General features: G+C 39.7%; 1 protein-coding gene across 3 annotated transcripts in view; it reads left to right on the top strand.

The window, feature by feature from the left end:
• Positions 1–506: 506 nt before the first annotated feature.
• Positions 507–15,701, top strand: part of TTC4 (tetratricopeptide repeat domain 4) — a 37,234-nt gene continuing 22,039 nt past the window's right edge. For 2 of the 3 annotated variants that reach the window (XM_082430397.1, XM_082430398.1), the window contains exons 1-5: positions 507–676; positions 1,307–1,424; positions 2,560–2,721; positions 6,025–6,102; positions 7,531–7,655. In XM_082430397.1, the coding sequence (XP_082286523.1) occupies positions 566–676; positions 1,307–1,424; positions 2,560–2,721; positions 6,025–6,102; positions 7,531–7,655 (594 nt within the window). In that variant the 5' untranslated portion in view covers positions 507–565. The remainder of the gene's footprint in view (positions 677–1,306; positions 1,425–2,559; positions 2,722–6,024; positions 6,103–7,530; positions 7,656–15,701) is intronic. The other variant, XM_082430396.1, reaches the window with a different exon arrangement.

Here is a 15,701-nt window from a genome sequence, read left to right as displayed (position 1 = left end):
TGCACTCCCCAGCCCAGCCCTCTCTGTTCCCTCCATGGGGAATGCTCTTGAGCAGACAACCCCTGGCCTCTTCCTTTGCTTGAATGCCTGCCCACCCTGTTTAAAACTTTTCTTCCATAGTCCTTGCTACCACCTGACAAACTCTCACATCTTATTTGTTTATTGTCTGTCTCTCTCCTCTACCTTATCAACTCCTAGAGGGCAGGGATTTTACCTGCTTTGCCTAGCGCTGTATACCCAGAGACTAGAACAGGCCTGGAACACGGAAGGAGCTTAGGAAGTATGTGTTGACTGAATGGTTGAATAAATGAATGACTGAAGTGATAGTGGGGTAGCGTGGGGCCCTGGGCTTATCCACGACCCCAAAAGTACTCGGGAAGGCGCGGCGGGGCCGGGGCTTCCCGGGGGAGGGGTGGAGTCGGGTCGGCCACGCCCCCAGAAAGGCGGAACCAGAGGCACAAGGGCCGGCGCAGCCCGGAAGATTGAGGGAAGGGTACCCACGCCGCCGGAAGTTGTCGAGCGATTCTCGGCGCCTGGACCGTGGCAGGAGAGCCAGGGAGCTGACATGGAGCGGCCGGAGTCGGATGCGGCCTCTGAGGACGCCATGGACTCGTTCCTGGAAAAGTTCCAGACCCAACCTTACCGCGGCGGGTTCCACGAGGACCAGTGGGAGGAGGTGGGCGGCCCCGGGGTCTCCGCAAGTGTGTGTGTGTGTGTGTGTGTGTGTGCGTGCGCGTCGTCCGAACTCCTGGGGCCTCCATGGCGCCGAGGCGCCTCCCTCACCTCCGAGCCCTGCCGCTGTCAGCGGAAAGGTGGTTTCTACTTGAGTGTTAAAAATCGGCCCCGAAGTTTTGAGGGTCTTCTTAAGCTGCCAGTACGTTTAGGTGTCCAGGTTTTGGAGTCAGAAACCTGTGACTCCACCACTTACTGGCTGTAATACTGAGTCAGTTATTTCACCTATCTGAGCCCGTCCCCTCATTTGTAAAATTCCTCTAACACCAATCTCGTGGGATTGTGGCGAAGCTGAAGTGAGAGGGTGGGTAAAGTGCCAGGAACATACGAGCGCTCAGCTGTTGGTGATTACTACCACTCTTATAAGAATGTGAGAACTGAAGGATCTTTAGGGATTATTCTACACTCTGTTTTACAGATGGGAAACTGGGGCCTGGATAGGGAGAGAGAAAGGCAATCATGACGATTTGCAAATTATGATGAGTAAGAAAACTTTGATGTAGAGACATGGAATTGAATGTACCCAGTAGAAAATCCTATTCATGTAGTTCATTCTTCTCTTAACAACCTCCAGGAATTTGAAAAGATCCCCCTATTTATGAAGAAAGCGCCATCAGAAATTGATCCCCAGGAGAATCCTGACTTGGCTTGCCTCCAGTCAATTATTTTTGATGAAGAGCGATCTCCAGAAGGTATCTTCAATGACTCTAACATTTGTTTTGCTCCTCCACTGAATTGAGGTAAAGTGTGAGTTAGAAAGCTTCTGATGGATAACAAGAAGTAGTTAGCCCCAGCTAACTTGTCAATATTTATTCCAAATATACTTCTTTGGATACCTACTAAATGCTAGGCATTGGGGATACAGGAATGAATGAGACTGCCCTCAAAGGTTACATTCCAGTGGATAGCCAAACTGCCTTAAAGAATCAGGACAAACCTGTGTGATAAGTGCCAACGTGTAACTATAGGTGCTGTTGGAATACTAAAGGTGGGGGAGGTAGGAGTGGGCTTTCACTGGGTGGGAAATTTGAACTGAATTGTAACAATTTTATAGGCTTTTGCTAAGTTGAGAAGGGTAATTTGCATTTCAGGGACTCAAACAACATGTGCAAAAACAGAAGTGTAATTTCCCCCCATTTCTTCTGTACTTAAAAAAAAAGTCCTCTCAGACTTCCCTGGTGGCATAGTGGTTAAGAATCCGCCTGCCAATGCAGGGGACATGGGTTTGAGCCCTGATTGGGGAAGATCCCACATGCCGCGGAGCAACTAAGCCCGTGTGCCACAACTACTGAGCCTGCGCTCTAGAGCCCGCGAGCCACAACTACTGAGCCCATGTGCTACAAGTACTAAAGCCCGTGCGTCTAGAGCCCGTGCTCCGCAACAAGAGAAGCCACCGCAGTGAGAAGCCCGCGCACTGCAATGAAGAGTAGCCCCTGCTCACTGCAACTAGAGAAAGCCCGCGTGCAGCAACGAAGACCCAACGCAGCCATAAATAAATAAATAAGAAAAAAGCAAAATAATATTTGAAAAAAAGAGTTCTCTCTTCAAGAGCTAGGATAAGTATACTTTTTTCCTTTATGCTTTTTTTTTTTGTAAGCACTTAATAATCTACCTTGTAAGATATTTGTAATTGATTGTAGTTAAGTATGTGTGACTTTATTTCTCCATGGTGATACCCAGTTTTATAGCATTCATTTTTGAGTTTTATTTCCCTATTGGTTTCTTGTTTTTGTTTGTCATATATTACATTATTGCATGATTTAGAATTATTTTTAATGAGCCCTTTAAAAAATAGGAAATAGTGATCATTTTTTCTCTTTTTTGCAGAACAGGCCAGGACCTTTAAAGACGAGGGCAATGATTACTTTAAAGAAAAAGACTATAAGAAAGCTGTGATTTCATACACTGAAGGATTAAAGAAGAAATGTGCAGACCCTGATTTGAATGCTATTCTTTATTCCAACCGGGCAGCAGCACAGTACTATCTGGGTAATTTATTCCATTATTTAGTACTTTCTAAAAAATTAACTTATGATACAAACAACTATATGATGGCTAGTGGAGGGTTTGAGAGTGTTGGAGGAAGAGGAGCTGCTTATCCCAGAAGCCTAGGATAGCTTATTCTAACTGAACTCTGCTTTTCTAGATAGACTTGATGAAAAGGGAAACCAGGTAGGTTGTATAATTCTTACTGTCTGAACCAAATGAGTAACATCAAATACCTTAATACATGAGTCGGTATGATCTGGAATTTTTGAGCCCAAATGCTTCTACTCTCTCTCTCAAAAAAAAAGTTTTTTTCTGGCCTCTTCTCAAGGATGCTAGAAGAGTTAAGGCAATAGAGTTCTTTGTGTGAGAGAAACTGTATTAATACAAGGGAGAATTTCTCAAAGAGTATTCTGTGGGACCTTTGAAGTAAAACATTCTTTGGACAAGTAAATTTGGACAGTGCTGCTTCTTCATGGGAGATTTGCAGTGCACATTAGTATGTTAATGCTGAGAAAACCTACAGCAAAGAACCTTACCCTGTGATTCTCAGGTTTTATAAGCCCCCTTTTCAAGTAACACTTATTAACATGCAGGACTGTTCTGCAGACATGACTTTGGGAAACACTGATTAATTATTTGGGTGGCATTATTGTTGGTGACTATAGTCTTGGTCATATTAGACCCATGTTTCTTATCACAGAGTTTTAGAGAGGACCTGGGAATGACCTCAGCCTTTTCTGAGGGGCTGGTAGATAAGCCTTGCAGTCTAGCTGGGATAAGTCTGATGGGACTCGTCACCATTGGAGCAGAGTTTCTTTCTAATCATAGGCCACTCCAGCTGTTTTCTCCTTTAGAACTTTAGAGATTATTTGAGCCAACCAGCCCCCTCATTTTACATAGGCCCAGAGAGGGACCCCTTTGGTTAGTGCCAGAACCTTGACTAGAAACCCACTCTTCTAACTTCTGGAAGAATACATTTTCTTCATTCAGCAAACTGAGTTCTTGTTCCGTGCTGGGCACTGGCATCATAGAAGTGAGTAAGACCTGACCTTTCCCTAAAGGAGTTTAATTCATTTACCTATTCAGTCAGTAAATAGAAAGCATTTACTGTGTGCTAGGCACTGCACTGTGAATAAGAGCTACATAGTTCCTTTCCTTGGGGAACTAAAGAATGTCATGTATAGGGCTAATAAGACCAAAAACACCTTGAAAGAAAAAAACCACATGTAATGTGATACCAGAGGAGCAAATGCGTAATACTCAGAGACATTCCTTAAATGATGTCACTGGTATGGCTTACAGAGCACTTTCACATTTTTTTATCCCTCTTGATCTCATAGCAGCTATGTAAGATAAATGAGGTTAACAGCTTTATCCCTAGTTAGCAGAGTAAGAAACTGTAGTAAAATGTAGTAATACATGTAGTAAAATGAATTGTCTAAGGGTACACAGTGCTAGCGTTAGGATGTGGAATCAAGTTTTATTCAGAATACACTAAATGGAAGACCCCTTTACCCACGCTTCCGGAGGTACCTGGTGCTGTTGATTCTTTAGTCCTGAGTACTTTGTAGGTTCTACAGTATAGCTTGGTAGCTTTGAGTTTTCCCTCTGCTGGCTTAGAAGTCAGTTTTCTCAAGCCTAATTAGGCATTTAACCTGTGTCTCTTTGTTCTCCAGCTTTAAAATGTGTTCTCCGTTGTTCTCATTCTTGTTGTCTCTGTGGATTTATGGCTTTTTTGTGGCAGAGGGGAAGTGGTAGGGGTTGAACTGCGTGTGTTCAGTCTACTGCCTTTAACCAGAAGTTTTTGGATTTCTCTTATATGTGTTTTTTTCCATAGTTAGGATCATGCTGTTCTTCCAATTTTGTATTCAGTTCTTTTCACTTAATTTTATAACAGTTTCACCTGTCGTTAAATTATTTGTGAATACTATTTTAATAGCTACATAAAGTTGCATCATATGGACATACCAGTGTTTACACTATTTGCTTTACTATTCTGCTGTTGTTGAGTATATAGCTGCTTTTAGGTTTTTTTAAGTAATGCAAAAATGAACAAAGTTAGTGATAAAGTTTTTCCAATAGTTCTGATTATTCTTTAGGATTTGGCAAACTATGACTCACAGGCCACATCTGGATCCCTGACCTCCTGTGAGCTAAAAATGTTTTTTACATTTTTAAAGGATTGTAAAACAAAGAAGAATGTATAACAGACCATATGTAGCCTGTAAAGTCTGAAATATTTACTATATGGCCCTTTAGAGAAAAATTTTGCTGACCCCCCGGGCTAGAGTTTTAGAAGTGAAATTAATAGGTAAATACCAAGCTGTTAAGTAATACTTACAGTATTAACTAGAAAGTGAAAGTCTATCTCATGTCTCCTAGTTTGGATAATCAGTGTGTATGATTGCACACCTTTTTTAAATGCATTTACAAATATATATGTGTGTGTACCTGTGTCTGTATATTTAGATTGGTTTGTTTTATAAAGATGGGCTTCTATACACACTGAGCCACCACTTAAAATAATATAGCACAGACATCCTATCATGCTTTTACATGCAGAACTGTCTTGCTCTTTTTAATAGCTGTATAGTATTTAGTAGTATGGATTTACCATAGTTTATTTCATCATTACTAAATTGAGGATATTTAGGTTATCTCCAGCTTTTCATAATTAAAAGTAATGCAGCAGTTAACATGCTTTTACATTTATCCTTGTACATTTTTGCAAGCATTTTTTTTGTTTTGTTTTTTTGCGAGCATTTTTTTTTTTTAACACCTTTATTGTTTTGCAAGCATTTTTAAGGATCAGTTCTTAGAAGAGTATTGTTGGGTCAAAGTGTATGTACAAAGCGCATGCCAATTTGCTCTCTAATTGACTCTTAGAGTGTCCTTTTTCCATATCTTCACCAATATTGGATATTATCTGTTTTTAGTTTTTACCAATTTCATGTTAATTTTAATTTCTCTAATCATTAGTGTTGTTGAGTATCTCTCCATATGCTTACTAGCCATTTATAGTTGTTCGGTGGGTTGCCTGATGCTGTAAACATTTCTAAGGTGCTTGATGAGCACAACTATTTTTTTTTTTCTATTGGGTTGGCCAAAAAGTTCGTTCAGGTTTTTCTGTAAGATGTTATGGAAAAACCCGAACGAACCTTTTGGCCAACCCAATATAAACAGTTGCTCTGATTTTTATTTCTCCAAGATTGTCCAAGAGTGTTTTTGTTTCTGCACACAAAATTTTGGAAGTAATCTGATCTCAAAACATGTTTTCTCTTTTACTAAATGGTGTTTTGTTAGGCAATTTTCGTTCTGCTCTCAATGATGTGACAGCTGCCAGAAAGCTAAAACCCTGCCACCTGAAAGCAATAGTAAGAGGTAAGTCTTGTAGAGCTGCAATATGATTGTCATCACGGAAAAGCTGGCATGCACTGCACCAGAAGTATTTTAAGCTTTGATATGAAGGTGCTAAGATACTAATGAAGTCACCTTATTTTTGCCATCTTGATATTAAGTCCTTGTCAACAGCAACATGCCATTTTTAAAAGAATTCCCCAGAGAATAATCCAACCCTCTGTGTTTTAAGAATTTGTAGAGAAATTGAAACTCCTCATTTTAAATTAATAAAGAATAAAATTAATTAAAATAAAGCAGTTCTAAAAGCCACATTCTAATTTTTTTTCCACATTAGCTGATTGAAAGGCAAGATCTTCAAATGCCATGTTAATGTTAGTTAAAAGATAAGTTATGGGACTTTTGCTGCTAACTCTAATGCTGAGATGTTCCCAGATTATTTTTTCTCTTGTAGTCTGACCTTTATGTGTAATAATAGTGCTTTTATTACTTTTATACTTCACCTTTTTTTTGAGAAGCTCAAAGGTGATTTGTAAACTTTAATTTATTCATTACATATTAATCTCTGTATCCTCATTGACCAACTTAAAATGCTTTATCAAAGTTATTGCTTAAGTAATCATGGTTAGGGGGTTTAAGTAGATCTAGGTCCTTCAGCTGTAGGGAAAGGAGGTACTAAACAAGGATGAGCAAGTAAATTGAGTATAATCCTGTGGAATTTGCCACAGGCTGGAAGTCTGTACTTTGAATTGTCACTTTTACCTTACCATGTGACCTTGGCGAGACACCCACTCTGAGTATCAGTATGCCCATCTCTAGAAGATGAGGTTGGATTCTATTAACATTTAAGCCCTTACAGTTCTGATATTTTTAAATTCTGTGGAAAGCCCAAAGGCTAACTGGAGAAAAAACATTAAAGGAGAGGCAGCTTAAACTGGTAGCCATCAAGAACAATTTTAGGAGAGACCTAATGTCTTTGGTCTTGCCATTGCTTTTGTGAATGACTGAGACAAATTCTGCTTTCTCTCTACGTTTAAAGAAAGTCATCTGAGATGAGCTTTATTCTTCTCATTTATAGATGAGGAACCTGAAGCTCAGGGATGCTCAGTCCTTTGATGTTCAGTTGGTAAATGACAGCCAGATTTCCAGTCCAGATCTGTCTGATTCCAAAGACTGTGTTCTTTGCCACTAAGCTGTAGCCTTCCCTACTTTAGGAGTCCTTGATACCAGAAAGGCTTACAGGAGTTTTGAGCTGAATGGGCCCTAGAAATCCTTCTGATCTAAGATACAAGAAATAGCCTTCCTTGTCTGGGGAATGTACTACAAGGGTCTTTATCATCCATTTTCCCTTCAGGGTGCTGGCTGGTGGCTGGTTAAGGTTGGGGGTCCCGTTCAGGGATGGCTTTTCCCATGCCTGTTGTCCACAGATACTAAGGGTGCTGGGTTCTACAGGTGCCTTATGCCATCTGGAACTGAAAAACTATGTCGAGGCTGTGAACTGGTGTGATGAGGGGCTGCAGATAGATGCCACAGAGAAGAAGCTTCTGGAAATGAGGGCTAAAGCAGACAAGTTGAAGGTTGGTGGCAAAATCAGCCAATTGGCATTTGTTAATTAGCATTAATTAATTAATTAGCATTTCCCAGATTGTATCTTGGGTCATAGTAAACTTTTTCTTCTTTAAAACAAAACCCAGGGAATTCCCTGGCGGTCCAGTGGTTAGGACTCGGCGCCGAGGGCCCAGGTACAATCCCTGGTCAGGAACTAAGATCCTGCAAGCCATATGTGGGATCAGCCAAAACAACAACAGCCAGCCAAAACAACAACAACAACAACAACAACAACAAACAAAACCCCAAATCAGTCCTTACCCTTGGCACTCTGGAGGATACAGATAAGTAAACAAGCAAGTAAATAAATAATTATAATGTGATAGAGGCAAGGAAGAATACATAGTACTTGATAAATTTATGACTGTTATGATTTGAATAAATAGATTAGTGCCATAGTCTAGTCTGCACACTGACTATAGCTATTGAAAGAGAGGAGGGGAAAGGACAGTTAAACATTTAAGCAAAATCTTAAGCTTCTGTAATACTGTGTAACTACCAGCATTAAGACACCTATAACTTGCTCATGAAATGCTACATTTCTGGCACATAACAGCAACAGTGATGATAAAATTAACAGTAATAACAGACTGCCAACACTACCAAAAAAAATCCAACATTTAGATATCACTTACTGTATGTATGTTCCAAGTGCTGTTTAAAAATTTTTACTTATATGAATCCATCTGAACCACACACAGTCCTATAAGAGAGGCACTATTCTAATTCACCTTCCACTAGTGAGGTAGCTAAAGCAGAGAGATCAGGAAGTTGCCCAAGTCACGCAACTGGTGAAGCTGGGCTTCAAAGTCAGGCTGTTTGGCTCCAGAGTCCACATTCTTAGTCCTGTGCATTATTGCCTCACAAGTCTGTCCAGTACAAATCCAGACTTGAGTTCTCTTGATTCCTGGTCTAGGTTCACTGCTTATACTATGGAATGGGAATTTTCAGTGCCAAGGGAGCCTAGAGCTGGCCTTGAACAGGGATAAGTTTTAGTCAAAGGTCATTTTGGTCATATCTACAAAAGTAGATATGTGTGGACCCACATGGCTCAATAACAGAATCCTGAGCCTAGGCAACTAGGTGTGGGCCAGAATTTCTAAAAGTGGTATACACAAGAGAGAATATCTAGAGGGCTACTGTGGAAGGCCATCGCCAAGCTTATCTGCAGAAAAACCCTTGTTCGACCTAAATGAAAGCTTTTAGGTCCTGCAGCATAATTAAAGGGAGATTTCAGGGCCCAAAAGCCTGACGTTAGGTATAGGTGACATTGCTTGCAGAGTATCAGGATTATACCCTTTTATCTGAGTATAAATTGATTCTGGATTCCCATGTGCTTGGTATATGTGAGCAATAGACCCATATGGTTATGTTAAGATCAGACAAAATAGACTTCAAGGCAATGATTGTTACCAGAGATAAAGCAAGGCATTTTTTTTTTAATGATGAAAGGGTCAGTTTATCAAGCATATTTAACAATTCTAAATGTGTATGTACCTAATAATAGAACTTCAAAATGTATGAAGCAAAAATTGACAACTCAAAGAAGGAAGAGACAAATGTATAAATAGGTAGAAATGTCAACATCCCTCTCTCAGAGTAACTGATAGACTTAAGTAGATAAATCAGTAAAGAGAAGTGATGTCAGCAAAAATAGCCAACTAAAGACCTGGAAAAATTTTCTCCATAAAGTCAATGGAAAATGGACAAAAATGGTCAATCAACTTTTTCATAACTCTGAAATGAACAGAAGGCTTGCAGCAATCTGGGTAGTGTTTGTTCAGGAAAAATGGCTGGACCTCCATAAGAACAGCAAGCTTTGTGGCATTTTTAACTTGCCCTGTCCCCATCTCCTCCCTCCCTAGTTCCGTAGTAGCCTTAAAAGCCAACAGCCCACCATCATGGTGAAGATGAGCAGCCTGGCAGCCACCAGAGGAGGCAGAACAGGATTAGAGCTCCTGCAAAGCCCCATTCCCAGAGGATTGTCATTATTTGACCATCTAGAAGATCCCACTTACAAGTTGTTTTTATTTGACACATCTTGAAGCTATCCCAGTAGGAAAAGCTTTTTCACAGAGTGTTGGTGTAGGAGGCATTTGTTAAAAACAATTTGAGGCAGTTATTTAAGATTGCATCTGCCTGAGGCAGTGGAAAACTCCAGAGGCAAATAATAGGCTTACCAGAAAACTTAAAAGGAAAAGCTGGGGAATGAGATTCTGTAGGGGCTTTGAAAAGCTCCAACATATTCCTGGGAATCTAGAAGGTCACATATGTGCTCTTGCTATGCATGTGCTCAGGAAAGATCTAAGAATGTCCTAAGCTCTCACCTCTGGCTGATTTGGAAGCTTTGTGCCAGCAGGAAATGAAGGCTAAGGCTGAATTGTTAACTGCTGGGGTAATTGTTGAAGCCTTGTCCAGACATGCCTGCAGAGCCCCTTGGCAAAGACTGGGAGACTTTTTGGCTTCAGGCGTTTAGGGAAATATGTCCAGTCATTATCTCACCACTAAGCTAACTGGAGACTTTAGTAGTCACATATAACAGAGAATACAGGCTTTACAGAATTAGTTCAGAAAAGTCACTAAACAAACAATAGCGACAGCAACAACAAACACTGGGGAGGGGAGAGAGAGAATATGATTTCCAGAGTTGCCACATTATTTTATTTTAAATGTCCAGTTTTCAACAAAAAATTACAAGACATGCAAAGGATCAAAGTGTGGTCCATATCCAGGAAAAGAAATCAACAGAAACTGTCCCTGAGGAAGCCCAGACATGAGACTTAAAAGATGAAAAACTTTCAACCAGCTATTTAAAATATGTTCTAAGAATTGTTGCCTGAAAAAAAATGCACAACCTAGAAGTTGAGAATTAAGTTTTATTCAGCAGACTTACTGAGGACTTAAGCCTGGGATACAACCTCTCAGAGAGCTCTGAAGGACTGTTCTGAACAGGTAGGGGAGAAGCAAAGATATAGGAGTTTTTGGAAAAAAAAAAAACCCATGTGATCGAACATCAAAAGACTACTGCTAATTAAAGAAACAGACATTTCAAGTTAATGAATTTAGTGCTTTTCTATATGGGAAGATGGGCTTATTGAAATTATTCCTTTGATATACACGTTAACTATAGGACCAGTATTCTGTTTTTTTCCGTGCTGAGCTTCCCTTAGGATGCACCGTCAGGGTGGCTGCAGTGGCTGATGGCTTGATGGCCACAAAATTCTTTGTTTACTGAAATGGCAGGCTACATTCTTTGTCCACAGTGCCTCCTCTTGATCATAAATTCGACCAATGTTTGGGAGGCATTTCATGACCAATTTTTTCCCACTGTGCTAGGAAGGCTCATTCCTAGATCAGGCAAAGAGTCTGTTGGTAGGCTACTCAATGTGCTAATTTTGGATCAGGTCCTGTTGATAATCTTAAATTCTCTGGATCGCCTGTCTTACTAGTCTGTTACCCAGGAAATGTTTTCCCTTGTTGCTCCTTCCCATATCTAGAGTTGCACTATTACAATTATTCTGTGTAGAGCTGTATATATGATCAACTGCCTCAAGATGTTTAACCATCATTAATTTTGTTGGAGGCCTGGTTATACATTGGGTAATGCAAGAGACAACAATCTTATAAAACAGACAGGATATAAGTAATATAGCTAGTAAATTAATAAAGTTGTAGTGCAGCAAAGAGAGGCACAGGGTATAAATAAATAATTTGAAAACAACAAGAGAGAACAAGTTAAAATAATGGTTAGTATAGCTAGTTGCAGTATTGTCACAGTAAGCCATCAGGTCCACAGGGGAGCCAGCTGCAGAAGCCAAATGCAGGAGGGATCAGGTAGAGAGAAAAAAATGTTTCATCTTTGTTTACAAAGGTATACTTTCTCAACTTGTTGTAGGTCATGGTTGCCATAAGAGGAAAGCTTTTCTGGAAAGCCAAGATTAAAAGCCAGTATATTTCAGAAAAAGTCATAAAATTATAAATCATATTTATCAGTTCATTCAGTCCCATGTAATTAAGTCCTGTTGATCTAGATGGAGGCATTGGGTTTTCCATTAGAGTTTTGTAATTTTTTTTTAAATAAATGTATTTATTTTATTTTATTTATTTTTGGCTGTATTGGGTCTTCGTTGCTGCGCACAGGCTTTCTCTAGCTGCATTGAGCGGGGGCTACTCTTCGCTGTGGTGCGCGGGCTTCTCATTGTGGTGGCTTCTCTTGTTGTGGAGCATGGGCTTTAGGTGTGCGGGCTTCAATAGTTATGGCTTGCGGGCTCTAGAGCGCAGGCTCAGTAGCTGTGGGCTTAGTGGCTCCGCAGCATGTGGGATCTTCCCAGACCAGGGCTCGAACCCGTGTCCCCTGCCTTGGCAGGCAGATTCTTAACCACTGTGCCACTAGGGAAGCCCCTTTTGGAATTTCTTACCCATTTCAGTGGTATGATCTAAAAGTTATCAGAAATTAATATTTTTCAAAGTCCTTCTTGTGAATCTTCTTGAAGGTTTTCATTTTATAAAAGCATCAAAGTAGAACAATGATTGTCTTAAATGACAAAAGACTTAAAATGGCATAGTTAAAGATCTGATTACAATGTAACTGACAAGAAACTTGGTTATTTCTGTGACATACAACATTTTAAGATAATAATTAGAATTATGACTGATAACATACCAGGACATAATCAGATTTTTAGGAATTCCATATAAAATTTGGAATATCTATATTAACATTTACCCACACAGCATAATCTAAGAAGGTTTATCTCCAATCACTTAACAATGTTTTTTAAGTAATTTAACATACCAAATAAACCTAATTAGTTTAATATTCCTCTGAGATGCCTCAGCGTTCCTTTGAAGCTTCCCAGAGTTAGCTAGAGGTCAAAAGAACTTCAGTTAGAATTTGATATTTGGGAAGTGTGTCAAGAATATCAAAAAGGTTTCAAAAGGTTTGACTTGGTCAAATAGGATCATAGGTCATTGTGAAACAATACTTATTCACTTAACCAAAGTGACAAAAGATTTCAAAAACAGGGACTTCCCTGGTGGTGCAGTGGTTAAGAATCTGCCTGCCAATGTACGGGACATGGGTTCGATCCCTGGTCCAGGAAGATCCCACATACCGCGGAGCAACTAAGCCCACAAGCCACAACTGCTGAGACTGAGTGCCACAGCTACCGAAGCCTGCGTGCCTTAGAGCCCACATGCTGCAACTACTGAAACCCGCTTGCTCTAGGGCCCATGTGCCGCAACTGCTGAGCCCATGTGCTGCAACTAATGAAGCCCGTGCACCTAGAGCCTGTGCTCCACAACAAGAGAAGCCATCACGGTGAGAAGCCCGCGCACCACAACCAAGAGTAGCCCTGCTTGCCGCAACTAGAGAAAGCCTGTGTGCAGCAACGAAGACCCAATGCAGACAAAAATTTAAAAAAAAATAATAAAAGATTTCAAAAGCAAATACACATCACCTAAAGGCAAGGAAACCCATATTATCTGTTATCAAAAACAGTATTCCAAGAAAATTTTTTTCTCTTTATAGAGAGAGGAACCAAATCTAGTCCTGCACCAACCTACTTTTAATAACAAAATCCATTTACCTCATTAATTTAATCCCAGCCTGACCATGTGCAAAACTCCTTTTTCAGGGCTCCTTTTCTACAAACCATCCACAACTTTCTGTATCCATATTAGTTTGTTCCTTATTTTTCCATCTAGAAACAACCAGCTCTAGGACAAAATCACTTGTTCCCCTTAACATGTATTTCCATTCCTCGTACCTTCTTTTGCTGAAAACACACATCGTACTTTACTTGCATACTGAAACATTTCCCTTATTGTTTTTAGTGGCTTTAATTACATATTACAGTTTTAACCTTTAAAAATCTTAATCTCTAGCAAAAATTGACAAGCAGCAAGTAATTGTGAACTGTTTGTCATACTAGCATTTCCTGATTGGCAAATTTAGGAATATTCTAGAACCTCTGGAAACATATATCTTTTCATAGCATAATTTCTTTCCTCAATGTGGTACAAGACATGTGTCTAATAAACCCAAACATCTTTAGTTTCCCTCTTGTAAGGAGACAAAAGTAGGTAAATTTAGACCTGTTTAGCAATTAATGTTCCAGTATTTTATTTGAAATGACTTGGATATTCAATGAATTCTCATCATTTAATTTAACTTAGCAAAACTCAAGTTACCAAAAATCAGGAGAAACTAGTTTAGATAGACATATTCCTTAGAGTTCACCTGTAAACTCTTGTCTCATTTACCTTTATTTTATAACTTATGAAGATATCATCGTACTGTGGATGAAGAATGTCACCTGCTATTATCAGTAAACAGAGGATGTTGCAGCCATCAAGCCATCAGCCACTGCAGCTGCCCCTGACTGTGCACCCTGAGGGGATTCAGGATGGAGGAAAAAACAGGATACTGGCCCTAGATAGTTAAGATATAACATATATATCAAAGGAATGATTTCAGTGAGCCCAGACTCTTGCATCTTCCCATACATAGAAAAGTGTTAAATTCATTAACTTGAGATGTCTGTTTTTATTTAACAGTAATCTTTCGATGTTCCGACTACCTGGTTTTATGTAGAAACTATATCCTGGCTCCTCCCTTACCTCTTCAGAGCAGTTCCTAGAGCTGTCTGCCTCCCAGGCTTAAGTCCTCAGCAAGGACTTAAGAGGCTGCCTCCCAGGCTTAAGTCCTCAGCAAGTCCTCCAAATAAAACATAATTCTCAACTTTTAGATTGTGCATTTTTTTCAGTCAACAATACCAAGTTAATTTTTCTTGCTGATGAACTCTGCAACAAATAACATGAACTTAGTTAACCTAGGTACAATAAAAGTAAGGTATGTCTATATTGATTAAACCAACAAGCTTAAGCTAGCTCTATTACAGATACAATTTAATATTGGATATTTCCTAGGTCATGTGAACCTGAAACTCATTCTGGCCAGTTTCCCCATTATATTTAGAAAAATTTAATTTGTAAGTGCTTACTTTTAAGTCAGTTAAATGGACCTCTTTTATAAACTTAATTTTGATAATATTTTCCAGAGGTAGAGATATCTTGTATATATAATGTACACACAGACATATAAACAGACAAAACTAGAGATCTCATAGCTTTAACATGTAGTTATGAATCAGGTATTATAATATAAACTTACTAATTTATAAATACCAGTTGGAATAAGTTAAATTTATTTGCTCAGATGACTAAGGCTTATACTGTTTGTGGAAAAGACTTAAGGTTTATATTTGTCCTTGATAAATCCCTTAAGGAGGCTATAAGTTAGATTTTGAGTGAGGGAGCCTTTCCAGCAGTTTGAGTTTAAAAGAGCCTTTTTGGGGCTTCCCTGGTGGCGCAGTGGTTGAGAGTCTGCCTGCCAATGCAGGGGACACGGGTTCGAGCCCTGGTCTGGGAAGATCCCACATGCCGCGGAGCGGATGGGCCCGTGAGCCACAATTACTGAGCCTGCGCATCTGTAGCCTGTGCTCCGCAACAAGAGAGGCCACGATAGTGAGAGGCCCGCACACCGCAATGAGGAGTAGCACCCGCTTGCCGCAACTAGGGAGGGCCCTCGCGCAGAAACGAAGACCCAACACAGCCATAAATAAATAGATAGATAGATAGATAAATAAATAAATAAATAAACAAACAAGCAAACCCTAGCATATATATTAAAAGAAGAGCCTTTTTGTCTCCTTTGGTTTCAGGTTTTACCTGATTGAGCTAACTAGGCTCAGTCTCAGGTCTTTGTGGGCTGTATTTACATTTCTGATTTGTACAGGTTTGCAACACAGAGGCAGTTGCTTTAAGTTCTCTAAAGAACTGGTCTGCTGCCTAAAAGATATTAAAAGATTGATTTGCCCGACTATATTTTCTTTAATTTGCATTTTTATATCAGTGAGAAAATTTCCAACTATCTGAAAATTAAGAGTTCTATGTTCTAGAACTTTAGGGTTCAATTTATCACGCCTTCAAAAGTTTGCACAAGGCATTCAACC

The sequence above is a fragment of the Balaenoptera physalus genome, assembly GCF_965194825.1.
Source record: "Balaenoptera physalus genome assembly, chromosome: 1".
Taxonomy (NCBI): Eukaryota; Metazoa; Chordata; class Mammalia; order Artiodactyla; family Balaenopteridae; genus Balaenoptera; species Balaenoptera physalus.
This window is presented reverse-complemented; position numbering and strand designations above follow the sequence as displayed.